Genomic DNA, 18,238 nt, shown 5'->3' with positions numbered 1-18,238 from the left:
TCTGCATATTTAACACAAAAAATATTTTTTCCATTTCATAAATCCCCATAAATCCTACACACAGGTTCTTTGCGATATGCCTATCATGTATCTGTGAAACAAGCCTCATTATTGTCCCAATCAACCAACTGGAAGAAATACAAATCCCAAAATGGAAACTTACTCCTTTCAGTCCAATTACTCTTCCTGGAAGTCCAGGCGGGCCCGGAGGACCTGGAGGTCCCTGAGAGAGAGAGAGAGAGAGAGAGAGAGAGAGAGAGAGAGAGAGAGAGAGAGAGAGAGAGAGAGAGAGAGAGAGAGAGAGAGAGAGAACATTATCACATTTGTGTCACTGCCCCATTTCAGTAATACATTAGGTATCTGTATATATGTGTCTTATGTTCAAATGCATTATGGATTCAACAACAAGAAAAACCTGATATGTTCTATCCATTCCTATTCCTCTTACCGCTAGACCCACAGCATCTCCTTTGTCACCTTTTCTCCCAGGCATACCAGATCGTCCCTACGTGAACAGAATATAATACTTGTCAGTATTTGAGAAAGATAAATACGTAATAAAATGTTGTGCACATGTGTGCTGCAAAGCCTGAGTTGATGACATCCTCCAGGTAAAAAGTCTATATAGGCTATGTATGTATAGAAGACTATGAGAAAATCCTCCCTTCTGATTGGATGGGCATTTACCTTTATTCAACAATTAAAAGGTACTTACTGGGCGGCCAGGAAAGCCATATTCTCCTTTTTGTCCATTGGGTCCTATCGGGCCCTGAAACAAACAGACACAGTGATGTTAACACAAATGAAATATATCAAGAAGCAGTTTTACCCAGAAGTTTATAACAAGAGAAATAGATGTGTGTAAAGCTTGTCCTTAATTAACATGTGTCACCTGATTAATTGTCAACTCACCATTAGTCCAGCAGGTCCAGGGAAACCACGGTCACCCTATGAAATGACAAAGCAGTACAGCAAAATGTGCCATGAGGAATTGGCATTCATTTGACATAATTTACAATAATATTTTCCAAGAAAACTGATTTTGTTGAATGTAGGTCTAGTGAAAGGATTACTCCCATCAACCCAAACCCCCTTAGGGTCCCTAGAAAGCAAAGATCAATTGTATTTATTGGGTCTTAAGATCTAAAGGAGTTAAATTGCAGTGTCTTGAAAAAACAAGAACATTAGAGGCAGTTGGTGTTGATTACCAGGTAAAATATAACTGATCATTTTCGATGGCCTTGGAAGTTTAAGGACTTACGACAACCACACAAACGCTACCATGTCCTAATAACTTACTGTGCTGCTGATGCATCAGTCAGTAGATTTGATCAGTAAATAAAATTGACATAAAATCTTTAAAATGTATGGAGTGCATCTTTTATTAACTTCTATCCAGTAGTTTCAAGGTGTGTGCTGATTGGCATAGTGCTGTTTAGTTAGACTTCAACCAAATATACTATATGTATTATAGGGATTAGCGTGTAGGGTTAGCATGAGCAACTGAAGCATAAAAACAACTTTAAATCATGTCCTTCACCCCTGTAAGTTACTGAGTAAGGTATGCTTGTATAATAGGGATCAGGGGTCTTCTGTCTGGTACCTTGAGGCCCTTAAGCCCCTGGGGACCTCTTGGTGCTGATAAGAGGGATCCATCAGCAGCAATGGTCACCCCTGGCTCCCCTTTCTCTCCCTGTTAGAGTAAAAACAAAAAAAAGATACCCAGTCCATTATGTCTCTCCATAAAATTTGAACAATTTTCACATTTTGAAATATCTGTTATGATCCAAATTCTGTATAGTACTCACCTTGAGCCCTGATGGCCCCTGGACACCTCCAGGGCCTATGTCTCCCTTTGGTCCCCTGGGGCCCTGGAGAGGGAAGAAAGAGTAGTGAATGAGTTGGGAGGTTGAGCAGGGATGATAACATTTTAAAGGAAGGCCTTGGCATGAAGGGTTATGAAGTGTACAGTTGTTAAAGTAAGTGTCGTGATTTTATGGATTATTGAAAGGCTAAAACCTTGTAATATGTGTCCTAATTGTCTTTGGAAAAGGAAAACAAACCCTCAGAGGCAATAACATTTGCAACACTTTGGGTACCTACCCTGTACAGCCCAAAGTCAGCAAAAGCAAAATTGGAAGAAAAAAACATTACATTGCTATCTCATTTTTTGTTCATGAACTGCAAAATATGAATACACTCATCATAAAAACTCAGAAGTCAGTTAACTGGTGATACAAGTACACAGTGTAAGGTAGTGCTGCAAAATGGTCTTACAGGAAATCCTGCTCTGCCAGGCAAGCCTTCAGGGCCCTGCAACACGCAGACCAAACACAAACAACAAACAAGCAACGTGCACAAACATTAAAACAGAGCCAAGCACAAGCATTAGAGCTGGGTTATAGACATGCGCATTCAGTACAAAGCATCATCGAAAACCAAAGCAGCCAAAGCAATTCAAACTGCATCAATGATGTCACGGTTAAGTTCTGTCTCCTTGTCTTTATTAATGTGTTCTGTTCATGTTGCAAATGTGCGTATTGGTTATCTATTAATGTATCAGCTGTTTTCTGTTTTAATCATGTGGTTACATCTTAAAGATATTAATAGCTCAGTTCTACACACCACAGGCCCTGGTGGTCCTCTGATATCTGTGAAGTTGAAGATCCCATCTGTCACATTGAGCAGCAGCTGCAGACAGAACATACATATTTAGTAATGTGAGAAATGTAAGCATGTTGAAAACATTTACAGATTTGTAAAAGTCATTCAATAAGTTCATTATGAAGGATCGTACCACCAACTCTACACCACTGAAAGGTCAAGTTGGAAATGTGAAGTATTTTGCATTTTCCTACAATACAGTGTTTTGTTTATTAGCATACAGTTAACAAATAACAGTTTAGAAAAACACCCTGCAGATAGACAAAATAAATGATGACACGACAGTGCGTTTGTGTGTGCGTACATCCGGCAGATTCATGGTTGGTCCAGGAGGTCCAGGAGGCCCAGGGGGTCCTGTAATACTGAGTCCATCAACGCCTCGATCACCCTTCATGAGACAAAACAGACAGTTTTTTATTGAAATGAAATAGTGAAATCACAGTAGACCAGGTTGACATTGTGTTTTTTTCAGCGACTTTACCTTGGATCCTTGATTGCCTTTTTCTCCTTTGGCTCCCTGTTTGTAGAGTAAAAATAAATGGTTCATGTGTTGCAAACCATGATCCAAAAACTACATCATGCTTAACGTAGAACAGAGAATAGACTTGATCTAAATCATTTTGACTTATTATCTCAGATATATACATTTTCCATCTGGAAAAGGTTAATTCCTTGAGTGGTGGAGGCTAGCTGTTTACCTTTACTTTGACCGCCAAACATGGTCTTGGCATCTGTTAGTATGAATGTGCATGTAGGCTTAAGGGAAGAAACTGATCAAAACAAGTGTCATTACAAGAGTTCCGAAAAGAAGAGCATTATTTCGGATTTGTAATACTTGTGTTAAAAAACACAAGTATTACAAATCCATTTAAAAAAATGATATTACCCAAAACATTTTTTTTTGTATGAACTCCTTCTACTTACTCTAGCTCCTGGTAATCCAGCAGGACCCTGAAGGCCCTCTGCTCCTTTGTCCCCTGGTTCACCCTGCAATCACAGCACTGACAAGTCAGCACTTCTTCCTAGTGACATTGGAAATCTAGATACTATACCTGTTCCTTTCATTAATGAGATGAAATGCTTTGAAATTATATTTTCTCACTCTATTATCATACTCATAAAAAGAAAAGCATTATATTAGTTAAGACGGCATGAGTCAAATTACCTTGACGGAGAGCCCTGGTGCTCCTGTGGCTCCATCCTCACCCTACAGAAAAAAGGATGAAAAAGCATCTTCCACTCACACGCATGAAAACACATTGCAAGTATTATTAGTTGTTAAAAGTCTAAATACCATATGAGTTCATAAAATGCATTTTTAGGAATGTATTACCTTAGGTCCTGTTGGACCAGGTATACCAGGGGGACCCTAAAAAAAAGATTCATTAAATCCTATTTTCCATGTCTTCACATTTTAAAGACTTTTTAAAGATTTTTAAAAATAATTTCAAGAGCAAATGATGGCCGTGTTTTACATTGAATGGATGCAATGCATTCAAAGACTTTTTGAGGATCTGCAGGAACCCTGTACAAGCACTCACTGACCTGTGGGCCTCTGACTCTGGTTCCAATGAGCATGTCACTTTTCCCAGATCCCTCCATATCCTGATAACAAAACATGATTTGATGTTAAATATTACAGGAAATATTACAGAAACTGATGTCTCTCCATTGAATTATTCATTAAAGTGGATCTGTATGGATTTTTCAACAGCAGTGATATGTATGCTGAGATCTTTGCTTTGAAATAGGGTCACCTCAACAAAGAATTTAGTTCCTGCTGGTCCGGGAGGGCCAGGGGGTCCTGGGGGACCGGAAGGGCCCCTCTTCCCCGGTTGTCCACTAGGCCCTGGAGCCCCTGAGGACCCTTGTGTCCCCAGAGACCCACATTCACCCTGCAGAGAGAAAAACAAATGGCCACAAATGTGTTTAATTTGTAAATTATAAAGAAATACACACCAGCACATGCTGCACTGTATTTGTCTTGTCTCTACAGATTAATATATTACCTTTGGACCAGGTGACCCAGTCAATCCTTGTTCACCCTATGGATTAAAAAAAGAAGAAATGAAGAAATGTCACTCAAGACAATAAAATATCAGCATTAGTAGAGGCTGTCCATTCATCAGAAAAAGATAGAAAGTATCCTTTGACTTTGATACAGCCCATTCAGCTCCTAAGGACACAATCAATAATCATACCTTCTTTCCCACAGCTCCTGGTAGACCTGAACTGCCATCTTTTCCTGCTAGACCCTGAACATAGAAAATACAGACAGACAGACAGAGAAGAGGTAAAAAGCAATGATAAGTCAGAGAAAGTATGGTGGTATAAAAAGAAAGAAGGATATAATGCCAAGCTGTTTGTTGACCCTTTAGCCATTCGAACAGGGACCAACGCCAAATCCAAAGAATACAGTCGCTCACTGTAAAGGAATACAGGGTAACTTTCCTTTAGTGATAAGATCATCCATGCCAACATTTGCATGACTCAATTCAAGATTGTTAATATCAGCAGTGTCTCCTTAAAATGTTTTTCTCAAACAGGGAACCTTCATTTGTTTTTATGGATAACAAATACAATTTTATTCAAAGTGAGAGAAAGTTTGGGTGGAAGGATGTGTGAATTTGACAGAAAAAGGCTGCTTATGAGTCCTGTGTTGAACCAATAGTCAAAGTTAAATGATTAAAACTTACATCTGTGAGTTAAATAACGTAACAAGCCTTCTTTTTTTAAATCGTCACATGATCTTTGCCTAGACCTTACCAAGTGCTTTATTGTGATATTTTAAGGTTTTGTTTTGATTCACAACTTTAACCACGTGTAAAACTGCTTCTGTAGTCTGTTAGGAAATACGTCAACACTTTTGATTATGGAGAAAATAATTTCAGGAGACATTGTTGACTTCAATACACCTTGCTCACAGTTTAGTATAAACAGTATGAGGAGATTGATGACTTTCTCGAGTCACAGTCAAGTTAAACCAGCATGTATAATTATCCTTTCTATTTGACCATATTAAAGACAATACAGAAGGTATTAATCAGTGGAGTCAGCAGCTTTAGAAGCCAGGATGATGTCTGTATTTCTTATCACTAAAGGAAAGTTTTAATTGATAAAAATGCAATGTATTCCTTTAAGTTAGCGGCATCGGACCAAAGTACAGCAATGTTTTAGGTATTTATTTCATTTACTAACTCAGTTTTAGATTTTTGAGCACATTCTGAGCCCATCAGTGTACCTTGGTGCTTTGCATTTTGACATAGCAAATATACAGCAATATACCAAAAGGGGAAATAAAACAAATCAGTGAAAAGGCAGATTTGCTCCAATACCATGTTGTCAGAAAAACATGGCAGCTCAAGCTCAGGTTATACAGCAGGTTTGATATCAGTTCCTTTCAGTTCAGTGTGATATAAAGCCAAAATGTTCCATGTGATAATGACATTATTTGAACTGAAAGTAAATGAATAGAAGGTAATTGTCAAATTCCCAAAGCAGGTCAAACTGTTTGTAAGCGGTGGCTGCCAGTGGGAATTTCAAGGGGCACAGGAAGCAGTGATACCCACACACACACACACACACACACACACACACACACACACACACACACACACACACACACACACACACACACACACACACACACACACACACACACACACACACACACACACACACACACACGCAAACAAACACCATATTTACGTAAACACACAAGGATTACCTCAGCCAGGTGAAAACAAAATACATTTAGCCAGCTGCCAGAAAGCAATAAAGACAACATGGTTGGACATAATGTACAATCATTAGCCTAAGCATTGAGGCACTGAAATATAGTTGTCGTTAAACCTGGCGCCATTGAGAGTCCCATAATTGCCTCAGCCTTGAATGTAGTTTACATTCACATCGTATATCCTTCCTCAATGCTCAGGCTTTTGACTGTAGTTCTGCCTTTTATCGTTTGCTGAGCAAACCAGAAACAAATACCTCGCCTGAACCCCAAGCAGACCCAAAGCCAAGCCCAGAACCGGATGCAAAGCCAGGCTCAGAGCTGAACCCGGAGCTGAACCCAGAGCCAAGGTCAGAGGAAAACTCTGAGCTCAGTCCTGAAACATCAGACCCAGAGCCACTAAACATATCCTCATACATCTGGAAAAGGGAGGAGAGGAGGAAGAGGAGGCAGAAAGTGGGAACAAGATATAGGTGAGGAGATACAGGAGAAAGAAATAGAGGGTGAGGATGATATCAGGGGGTTGACAGGAACAGAGGCAGAGGGAGGATAAAAGACACACCCATCATTGGCCACGACACACAGAAATATTAAGAATAAAGACAATACAATGATAATACAGACAGAAATACAACAACAACAACAACAACAACAACAACAACAACTTACAAAGCATGTCAGCATGTATTGAGGTCTTATTTTTTATTTTTAACAAGATGACAGTATATTTTTTATCCATGTGACTTACTGGTAATCCAGGTTTCCCGGGCAGTCCGTCTTTGCCAGGTAGACCAGCATACCCTGAAGAGAAGCCCTCAGCTGTAGATGATGGCAAGGGTCCAGGGGGGCCGGGGGGCCCTGGAGGACCGGGTAGCCCAGGATGACCCTAGTTGAAAGATACTTTAGATTTTATTTTCCATTAAGTAAATTTAACTATTAGATATGTATGTATCTCTTTTGTCTTACCCTTATGAGATCAGTGTCACTGTCCAGGTCTTCAAAGCCAGAACCCAGGGCATCTGCTCCATACTGTGAGAGAGATGAAACACAGAGTTTAACACACGACAGCACCACGAGTTTGTTTTATGTGTAAAAACAAAAAGACAGGGGAAAACCATGGACCATGGTACTGACCGGTACACTGCGTGATCTGGGGGGTCCAGGAGGCCCAGGGAGGCCTGGAGGGCCCGGTGCACCAACTCCTTGGTCTCCCTGTTAGGCAAGAGATTAGGAGGAAAACTTGATTTTCCCTACTTTGAAATATTTGCAATGTACAGCTCAAAACATTTTTGGTAGAAAACAAAGTCTATATAAAGAGGATTAAATAGTGGTGTAAAATGAGTGTCGGATTTACCAAACAACAGCCTTTCTGATAAAGAAGTTACATTTTTAGAATCCATCACTACAAATCATCGCATCCAACTGTTGTCATTAAGCAATAACAGTAGGACAGTTTTTGTTGTTGTATTGAACCTTTGTATATTGGATTAATTTTCCCTCTTCAACTTTTATAAATGCGTTTTCAGTTTCAGACTTCAACTGTTCAACGCCAAAGGTTTGCAATGAAAAGATGGTTCATCCAACTTTTATCTATTTTTAATTGCAATTATTCTATATGACATACCTTAGGAATGATAAAAAAAAACAGTACCCTAAGTATTCCAAACTACATCAATATAAGAACCAATGTTTACAGTTTATCTGTTGACATTAGGTGTTTTTGAGTTAAGGGGTGCAATAAGTTGTAAGTTGTGTGCTTTAGTCGTACCTTCTCTCCTTTAGACCCAGCTTCTCCGTCCGCACCTGCCAATCCCTGCGTTCCTCTTTGACCCTGCACACATTTAAGTAGTGACACGTTATATATAGCATAGCGATGTTGACACGTGTAAAACAGAAGAGATAAACAACTTACTGCATCTCCTTTATCACCCTTGTGTCCCTGTAAAGAGTAGAATTTAGGGTCAGGATTTCATTTAATGAAACGGCACACACACACACACACTTCCTATCTTGTTGGCACACACACCGCCTGTCCATCTTTCCCTGGCAGTCCTGGGGATCCGGGGCTTCCTGGTGGTCCTTGTGTCCCTCTCGGCCCAGGTTGAGCTTGCCCAGGTAGAGGGGTGGGGCCCGGGCGTCCAGGTGGGCCAGGTGGGCCTCTGGGTCCAGGACCTCCACGCTCTCCTTTCATCCCTTGTCTTACATGACCCTAGAAATTCAAATAAATAAAACGTACATGAGTAAAGAGCAAAATGAAAAGATGCTGCTGTCCAAAAATATTTGTCAAATGTGTCATCATTTTGAACAATATAATATAAAAGGGAAAAAGTTAACATCCAGACTCACATCTATGGGTCCTTCTCCTGGCTCCTGTGTCATGTGTGGCCCTGTACACAGGATATTACATCATCAACAGGTTTGACCAATCAGAGTCTTTCACGGTAACACTTTCCACACTGTAGCTTGACACAAGGGACGCAATTTCATTTTCCCAACCAACATTTATAAATATCTAATAATTTAGTAATGGACACAGCCAATTAACGTTTCTATCTATCTATCTATCTATCTATCTATCTATCTATCTATCTATCTATCTATCTATCTATCTATCTATCTATCTATCTATCTATCTATCTATCTATCTATCTATCTATCTATCTATCTATCTATCTATCTATCTATCTATCTATCTATCTATCTATCTATCTATCTATCTATCTATCTATCTATCTATCTATCTATCTATCTATCTATCTATCTATCTATCAATTTAGTGATTCATTTCATAAGTCTGATCTTAATTATTATTTTTTTACAAGGTTGATCTTTCTTAGCCTATAAAAAAATCAAACATCTGTAAATTAAGGGGGAAAACTATTTTGCTAGGTGAAATTTTATGTATCTGTTGTTATAATAGAGCTCCATCCTACCATCCCATAATTATAGCTTCTATAATTCTAACTTCAAGCATTGTTTTTAATAGATGAAGAAAAAGGTACTTGCAAAAAGATCCTGTAAAAACTTTTTTCTTCAACTAGCAAACTTCCTCTTTTGCTTTCTTGAGGCTTCCGTACAATTCACACAGAAAAGAATAATAATGCACTTTGTTTTGTTCTGACCTCCTAGCAGGATTTCTTCAGTGGCCTCTGTTGGTGTCTGCTGACCGGAGTACTCATCCAGCTCCATATCTGGGGCCTCAGTGGGTGGAGCTCTGACTGGAACACTGTCTTCCTCCTAGGAGGAATTAAGTCAAAAGGTCATACTTAAAAAAAGAGGCATTTGAGAGAAATTCCAAATAATATGACATTCTGTGCTTTTGGTGCCACTGTTGTTTATGCTGGTCTCTATCACGTCATTAACCATAATACATGGTAACAGTTATTTAGCTTCTGAAGGACTGTTGTCTTTGAAGCTTCAAAGTCAATGTTGATTATGGGATGTTTGGGGTTAGACTGACTTCCTGGTTTGAGGGGAATGAAAGTTTGTCCTGGAACAAATAAGAAACCCACACATCTACTTACACAGGAGGAGTGCTGTTTAGGGTAATGATGATAAGAATGGGGGGGGGGGGAATCTTACACAGACACACACACGCATAAAAAAAAAAAAAGCTAATAGTGCATTTAGAGCCATTCCTGCTGCCTTTTTCCAAAACTCTTCGCCCTTTTCTCTGTGGACCCATCTGAGGGCATCTAAAGGAACCACAACTGTTTGTCTCAGTTAGTTGTTGTTCTGATCTACAGGACATTTATTCTACTCACATGGAGATCTAAAAATATTGAAATATTATTTATCCAAAGCTATAGAATATTAAACAACTCGTAGCAGAGTTTTTTCAGGTATGACTACCAGCACCCAATCCAGTTAACTTACCGGTGCTGCGCCATGTTTGCTCCCGTGTGTGTTCTTCCTCATTTCCTCCTCTGACTCTCGATCATCCAATGCATCATCTCCGCTGGTGTATCCTGAGGCCTTTATCAAACATCGCATGGTGGGTTAGTTTGGGGAAAACATTCTGTTACAAATAATAAGGCAGTGTCCCACGTTTTGCCAGTGATAGTGTTACAAACAAATGTATTTATTAAAGAGACACAGAAGAATAAAAGCACACACCATTTAAGATCTTCTCTCTTAAAATATATTTATTTTCAATACTAAATTCTCTTATAAAATGTATAAAGTGCTTCCTATTGCAATTATGTAGGGCAGGAAAAATCAAATAGTTGACTTATTACAGAAAACGTTTACTCATATAAGCATTCATTTAGCTAATTGAGTCATTTGTTGAGTGAAGATCTCTGACCACTAGGAGGTAACGTTGATACATGGTGGGGATTTTAAACTATTACTCACAGAAATTCAGTTTTTTGTCCCATGAATAATAAGTTCCTGTGTGTCAAACATCTACACTGTGTTTATGTGTGCGTTTCTCACATAAGGATCATCATCTTCACACTGCTCCTCAGCTGCTCTAGGATCATCTTTTATCACCAGCTGCTGAATGGATCCCTGGAAGGAGAGACAGAGAGCGAGAGGATTAGGAAAAACCTTCAAAATTGGTCATCTTAACACCTTAACTAGATTATACATGTATATTAACTCAGGAAACATAAAATAAAGATTTTAAAAAACAGTACCCAAAATAAACCAGCCAAAATTAAAACTTTTATCTCAGTGTATGAATCATGTCAGTCATTACACACACATGAAAACGAGAATGAGCAGAAAGTGCAATGATTAACTTTTTTAAAACTTATCAACAATATCTAAAACGGTTAATACTAGCTTTACCTCCAATAGCTTGATCATAATATTTTATTATTTAATAGCTAAAAAAGGAGCCAATGTTCTACATATTGGCTAGTTTACATGTAAAAGAACCCTATTATGCTAATTTCCAGGTTCATACTGTATTGTGTGCCTCTACTGTGCATGTTTGCTTAATTGTTCTCAAACAGTCTGTGCTATAGAACCCTTTTTTCACTCTCTGTCTGAAACCAGAGCCCCGCTTAAGAGATGTCCCGCCTCTTTAGCCTATCACGCACAATGGGTTGGAGCGCAAGCCAATAGAAGCGCAAGTGTTGCATAGTGATGTCATTGTGTTACGGAAATAAACAAAGGAGTACAATGATACGTTTCAGGCAGGGGGTGAGTGTTTGGGAGGGAAACTCCCTCTTGTGTAAACTTTGGGATTTTAGACTTTGCAGACTCATTACATGCACAAATAACCTATATAAGACATACAGAAAAGGGAAATAGGGCCTCTTAAAAGTTAATTAAGAGGTTAGTCTTGCCATAATACTCACCCTACTTTTGTAAAAGAATGTTCAACGCACTGAAGTTGCATGAACATTTTAGTGTGGTGACTTAAACAAGTGCTCTCTTTCTCTCTTTATATGAACAGAGGAGCACCGCACACACAAGTACATTGAATGCCATCACCTGAGAGACCGGATTTCCCAAAAATGCACCCAAACAACATTAGTACTGGCAGCATGGCGATAAAAGCGCTGGTTATTTAGTTTATATGGCATCATGGAGAGAGTCCTACATTTACACGGTCACACATACACACACATGCTGATTAAAAAGGCCATGCCATGACTGCTCCACTTTGAAGCCCATAACAACAAACCAAGGACACACACACACACACACACACACACACACACACACACACACACACACACACACACACACACACACACACACACACACACACACAGTGACCCAGATATTTCCGATTGGATGTGACCGATTCTGAGCATGCATATATTCTGTCGTCATGCTTCAGATAACCCGTTCAATAAGTCAGGCCACACTGAACAAAGCCTTCCCCTCACCATGGCAACAAGTTACTGGCTGCTTGGGTTTCTAAATTGAAAATTGTCCAAGGATGATTCCAGTAATAATATCAGTTAGAAGAGAGTTTACTTTGTGTTAGGTGTACATTATGCTTTCATCCCTATAGACTAGCAGAGCTTAACTTAGGTTACCTTACTACTCCATCCCACTTGACATTGCGGCAGACTCAGAACAAGTCCTTAATCTGACCACAACCAAGCCTTGTTGACATCTCTGACTTCCTCATCTGCCATCAACTTACTCCCACATCCTTTCCTCCCATCCTCATCTCCCTCCCTCCCTCCCTTCCTTCTTTATCATCTCTTTGCCGTCCTCCTTTTCTTACTTCCTCTCTGATATTTATAGTTTTATAGAATAAAATATAAAACAGAGCCCGCTCAGGAGGTTGTACTTGAGCAGGTCGAGAAATGTTGACCCTGTTTAGACTTGTGTTCTTCGACAGACCCTGTTGGATAGGGTTAGCTTTGGAAACACAGTCATAGTTGAGACATTCTAAGTAAGCATTTGCTTATTATAAATTATAACTTCACAGAGGATTGTCTGTTCTGTAAATACATTTAGTAAGCACTTTTTGTCTACATTATAATAGGTTAATAGCACTGTAAATTATAGATATGATGACTCAAAAATATCTATATTATCTTTAATGCTATGAAACAGTACTTAAAAAAGGGCATTGATCAATTAGGTTAATTATCATAACACATGAATACCTAATAAATGTAAAATGAAATATTTTTCTTCACATAAAGCAAAAGTTGACTACTTCTACCAGCTTATAATGTAAATATATAAGATATAATCACATAAAAGTCCATTATGAAGGAATATTGCAATAAGTAATTGTTATTATACGGTATAATCATTTTTTTATGAGGGACAAGGTTTTTCTCCCTTCTTGTTGCTGACTCAAGATGTTTATCATAAAAGCAAATCTTTTCTTCAAGCATTTAGTTAAATTGTTTCGAACATTGTTTCTATTTTTCTTAAACACTGGAATTGTTTCAGATGACACAGACTGTAGGCAGATGACATTTCATGGTAATGAGAGGCCAGAACACACAATCACACACCTACAGGAACAAATGCAATCTGAAACCTACACTGACAAACTGCACCCTGATATTGACACAAGCAGGCATCATTCTTCCTCCTTCTCTTTGCTCTTTATGCAGTTTTTATCCTCACTCAGCGACATTCCTACATTTAAAGGATTTTATAACTTACCACAAACTTTTCGAGCCCTGTGCCTCCGGCATTAGCTACGAAAACTCCTGAATTGAGCGAGAAGTTGAGTCGTTCTGGTCTGCGATGGAAAGTCATCCTGTCTGCCTCTCCACAATGCATGTAGAGACGCACCTCGTCTTGCTCCACCACCACCTGATGGATGATATAAAATACACCAATTGTTAGGGCTTTGAAATGTTTATGGTTATTGATAAAAGGGGAGTTGTATTTAGGAAAAAATGATTGGTGAGGATGCAAAGATTGAAGTGAATGTGATGCCTTAATGTGTTTTCATCTATAAAGAACAATTCTTAACTGTAAAGAAGATAATAAATTGCAAAATAATACAAATACATTAATTGCACATCTTGATGCGAAGGTATACCAAGGTTAAAAAGGTTTAACAAAAGGTTTGAAGCAACTGAAAACATCTCCCTGATCTTACAATTTATCATACCACAGACTGCACATGATGCTCACCGTGAATCGTGTCCACTGCTCGGTCATATCAGGGACACTAAAGGAAGCAGCTTTGTGGCTGTGTGAAGCTTCTTCTTCATCAGTGTAGTACAGTAAGATGCTCTGGAGGCCCCTACGCACCGGAGTGAGGGCCAAACCCAGCTCCACCACCTTCTGACGGGCATCCGTGATGGCGAAGAGAACGCCTCCTCTCTGAGAGGCTGGACGCACCTGGAGTAATAGATTCATAGTCATCTTTCCCACATCATAGGAATATTATAAACATACCATTAAACATATAAATACGTAATGTAGAAGACTGATATTGACAGTCGTTCCAGTACACATGTATTTAGAAGAAATGGGCAGATACAAAGTATTAAAACACTTTGGGGATAATTGAAACTTTTTAGCATTGACAAAATATAGGACTCTTGCTTTATCATCAAACTGCCACAAGGTGGCAACATAACATGACCATACTTTACCATCAAGATTGTTCAGAAGAAAAGTCACGCAATGTATGCATTTACAATGTTATACAGTTGCTTATAGTATACTAAGATAAAATGTGTGTGTTAACCACTTCATGACCCCTTAAAAAAGAATGACGGCATAAATAGGGTTTACAAGGGTTCAGTTCTTCAGTATTAGCCTACCGTGACAATGATGGCAAAGTCTCTGTAGAATGAGCCTGGCAAGAAGGTCTTGGTGAGCCGACCAATGTTGGCATCTGGCCCGAAGTTGTAGGCTGGAAATCCCTCATGGCCAGGAGTAAAGGAGACGGAGGGAGGGAGGGGCACGCCAATTAACTCTGTCAGGTCCAGATGACCTCCTGAGCCACGCTCTATCACAGAAGGAGAAAATGTGTACGTGGAAACAAAGGAGAAACATCTAGCATCCTTCTTTTCTTGACATGGCACAAGTTAACTTCAACATCCTCAATAACTGGATCTTATGACCTACATGCAGATACACTTTTTTGGCAGATGTCTTAACCCCAATTAAAACACGTCTTCTTTGTCTGCAACCTGTGTGTTGCTAGTTCAAAAAGAGCTACCGGAATCATCTTGACATGACTTTAATTGACTTGATTTGATCCAGACAGTGCCCACGCCTCACTGCTCTGCCTCACATGGACCTAATCCTCCCAAAAAGAAATGCACCCAAAATGGCAGGTAATTAGAGTATTTAGTGTGTATGTGAAGAGATGGCTTCACATTGTCTTGATTCCCCCCACTAAGAGTTTGTCTCCTGTGGCGACTAACTCTCACCTCAGCATTCCGGCCGAGATCACCCCTGCTACCTATACCTCTGTGATGCACACACACATATGTACACACACACACAGATAGAAAGTATTTTGCATACATTGTGCACACATCAAATGCACATCTCACCCACGTTAACATACACACCCACATAGACCAGACAGGTCAACATCCTGGGGTCTCTAATTCATCAAACTGACCGACTGAAAGCATACCTGATTAGAGGGTTTTGAGCAGTGTGTGTGTGTGTGTGTGTGTGTGTGTGTGTGTGTGTGTGTGTGTGTGTGTGTGTGTGTGTGTGTGTGTGTGTGTGTGTGTGTGTGTGTGTGTGTGTGTGTGTGTGTGTGTGTGTGTGTGTGTGTGCTTCTGTGAACCATTACCAGTAAATTTGAGATGTGCAAATGAAAACACACCAAAGTCGTCACACCTCCAGTCCAGATGTGAAGTCATTACTTCTCTGTGTAATGACTGAGAGGATCTGCTGTGAGAGAGCTCATGCTACAACCAGCATGCTGTCCGTTAGCCACTGACTGCAAAGGTTTAACTTTTTATCCCCTGACATTTTAATTTACTGCGTGATACAACTGTGTGAATCTGGTCTGATACTGACTTGGCAGTAGTAACCTGTGGTGATTACCGATACATGACTTGGATAGCAGCCATTTCACATGGTTACTGCTGTTGAGAGTTCTCACAGCCCCTCTGGGCAGAGAAAGAAGTGGAAAAGGGGGTCATATATTGGTATGTGAATTTCTTCTCAGCACATTTTGGGAACAATATGCTAGTCTTATTAAACCTCAACTGAATAAACAATTTACATCTAATACAGATTTTGTAGTAGCTAGATACATTTTCAACTTTAAAATATAAAGTAGCTAAACTTCAAGCTAAAGCTGATAAAGCAGCTAAGCTACTATTACTCTGCTGAGCTAGGCTAGTTACCTTTTCGCAGTATGAGTTTGATAAGCGTCAACTGTTTTCGATATTTATGAACAGATTTAGCTGCGGCCCATCCGTGTAAGGTAACAAACTGAAAGGCCAAGTAAATGATAGGAAAAAGCTAGGGGCAGAAAGTCAGTAAATGATGCATTAGCCAAGGCTAGATGCGACTATATTCAACCCAATCTTATTAGCAATTAAATTATTACAACTCAATCATTTTTACAACGTATTACAAATTAATTTTGCTGGCTTGTCTTTTTTTTAGTTGGCATGAAAACATTTACATGTTAAAACACATATTAAGCAACTGATGAAACCAATGTAGGCCTTCACTGCCAAGGAACAAACAAGTCAGATAGAGTTACCACCTACTAGCTCGTAAATGCGTTGTGATCAGAAAACTGAAGTAAAATGTAGGATATTTATTTAGCTGTGAAAAGTGGATTTCAAAGTTGAATACAATTGAAATACTAAAGTTCTAGAAAGGTAGATAGGTTCAATGCTTCACTAACACACACACACACACACACACACACACACACACACACACACACACACACACACACACACACACACACACACACACACACACACACACACACACACACACACCAGTGAGTAACAACGAACATGACGGCCATTGGTCCAATCCCATTCTAATGACATCATGTGGTATGGATTTAAGAGAATAGACTTTTTTTTAGAATGTATTGTAAAATATATTTTACACAAATGTTTTGATGTGGAAACACTCAGCCCCACTTATTATCCAAGTAAACTATTAAAAGAGAGGTTAAGTGGTCAGTCATACTTCAAACAATCATTGAGCTAATGCATATAATTCAAGTCAGCAAATCAACACTTTCCAGTCATTTGATCTCTCATTCATTTTGCGTAACACTTTTCCACTCCGATTCCCTCCTCATGAACCTAATCCTCGTCATGTTGGCCACATGAATGCTTGATCAGCTTGAGGAGACTTACAAAGCCAATATTAACAAACCCCCTAGCGTTTCCACAAATGACCTTTTAAACCCACCTTGACCCTGATGTGGCACAGACAAAAGCTCCCTGCTCCACTCTTTCTCTAGATTGTAAAGATTCTAATAGTTTTAATGCTAAACACATCAAGGTACATTTACTAAATTGGAATAAGGTTTGATAGGATACTCAACCACTGACCCCTCAGCATGAAATACTGAATGAGAGATGTTTCCACAATAGCCCAGAACAAACAAAGCAAACATGAACCAGGCTTCAATTTTAACATCTTTGAGCTCATTGTTTCCCAAACCCTGACACTTTTGTATAGGGGTTTACTGACAGGCAATCAGTCTCACAAACTAGAGACAAGGATCACCATATTTCAGTTGATGCAGACCGGAACAGAGCTAAAAGAAGAGTAGTTGGTCAGATCAACCAAAACCCTATCAATACCATTGTTGTTCCATGTTTTCTGTATATGTAGGCAACTGTAGGTGATGCTATTTCAATGTTTTGTTGCGTTTGATAATCAAGTTAAATGAGATTCTAATCCTTTTTTCAATTGGTCTATTCTAGATTATGTGATTGTTATTCTAACAGAATGATCTAATCCAATGAGTGTTCAACCTGGGAGAGGATGAAAAATCCTATTTATTTTGAAATAGAATATTTTACATCACAGATTTGATCATTTGCTATAATAAACTATTGCACTTTGAACACCTCTGTGAAACTCACCACTTTTCCAATGTTTCAAGGGTTTGCTTATGGCCCTGGCTTTACTGCCTGCACCTGCATTGTCCTTTGGAGGTAAAGTCCCAGGTTCTGCAGTGCTTTGGCCAAATATTGCCCCTCCAGGGGTGGGTGTGGGGGCCAGCACAGACCCCTCTGTCAGAGTGCTACCCTCTAGTGTTTTCTCTGTCACACCGTCCTCCTTTAGCCTCCATTCTGTTGTCCCTGGAGTGTCAGAAGGGCCCAGGGAGGTGATGGATGTAGAAGTGAGGTAGAGAGGAATGGAGGAATTAATAGAGATTGTGGTGGTTTTAGGTTTTGCCCAGATGAAATTCCACCATTGGGCTTGTGCGGGAGA

At 39.4% G+C, this 18,238-nt stretch overlaps 1 protein-coding gene across 5 annotated transcripts in view; it reads right to left on the bottom strand.

Moving 5' to 3' along the window:
* Positions 1-18,238, bottom strand: part of col15a1b (collagen, type XV, alpha 1b) — a 44,540-nt gene that overhangs the window by 9,149 nt on the left and 17,153 nt on the right. For 3 of the 5 annotated variants that reach the window (XM_063886637.1, XM_063886639.1, XM_063886640.1), the window contains exons 3-33: positions 14,611-14,798; positions 13,973-14,182; positions 13,493-13,645; positions 10,835-10,909; positions 10,274-10,372; positions 9,520-9,634; positions 8,744-8,784; positions 8,424-8,606; positions 8,310-8,336; positions 8,166-8,228; positions 7,532-7,609; positions 7,364-7,426; positions 7,146-7,283; positions 6,655-6,816; positions 4,866-4,919; positions 4,674-4,709; positions 4,422-4,559; positions 4,210-4,269; positions 3,998-4,033; positions 3,830-3,871; positions 3,589-3,651; positions 3,146-3,181; positions 2,969-3,052; positions 2,626-2,691; positions 2,278-2,313; positions 1,809-1,871; positions 1,604-1,693; positions 913-948; positions 716-769; positions 449-505; positions 164-223 (exon numbers count right to left, since the gene is read on the bottom strand). In XM_063886637.1, the coding sequence (XP_063742707.1) occupies positions 164-223; positions 449-505; positions 716-769; positions 913-948; positions 1,604-1,693; positions 1,809-1,871; positions 2,278-2,313; positions 2,626-2,691; positions 2,969-3,052; positions 3,146-3,181; positions 3,589-3,651; positions 3,830-3,871; positions 3,998-4,033; positions 4,210-4,269; positions 4,422-4,559; positions 4,674-4,709; positions 4,866-4,919; positions 6,655-6,816; positions 7,146-7,283; positions 7,364-7,426; positions 7,532-7,609; positions 8,166-8,228; positions 8,310-8,336; positions 8,424-8,606; positions 8,744-8,784; positions 9,520-9,634; positions 10,274-10,372; positions 10,835-10,909; positions 13,493-13,645; positions 13,973-14,182; positions 14,611-14,798 (2,606 nt within the window). The remainder of the gene's footprint in view (positions 1-163; positions 224-448; positions 506-715; positions 770-912; positions 949-1,603; positions 1,694-1,808; positions 1,872-2,277; positions 2,314-2,625; positions 2,692-2,968; positions 3,053-3,145; positions 3,182-3,588; positions 3,652-3,829; positions 3,872-3,997; positions 4,034-4,209; positions 4,270-4,421; positions 4,560-4,673; positions 4,710-4,865; positions 4,920-6,654; positions 6,817-7,145; positions 7,284-7,363; positions 7,427-7,531; positions 7,610-8,165; positions 8,229-8,309; positions 8,337-8,423; positions 8,607-8,743; positions 8,785-9,519; positions 9,635-10,273; positions 10,373-10,834; positions 10,910-13,492; positions 13,646-13,972; positions 14,183-14,610; positions 14,799-18,238) is intronic. The other 2 variants (XM_063886638.1, XM_063886641.1) reach the window with 2 other exon arrangements.

The sequence above is a fragment of the Eleginops maclovinus genome, chromosome 6 (genome assembly GCF_036324505.1).
Source record: "Eleginops maclovinus isolate JMC-PN-2008 ecotype Puerto Natales chromosome 6, JC_Emac_rtc_rv5, whole genome shotgun sequence".
Taxonomy (NCBI): domain Eukaryota; kingdom Metazoa; phylum Chordata; class Actinopteri; order Perciformes; family Eleginopidae; genus Eleginops; species Eleginops maclovinus.
This window is presented reverse-complemented; position numbering and strand designations above follow the sequence as displayed.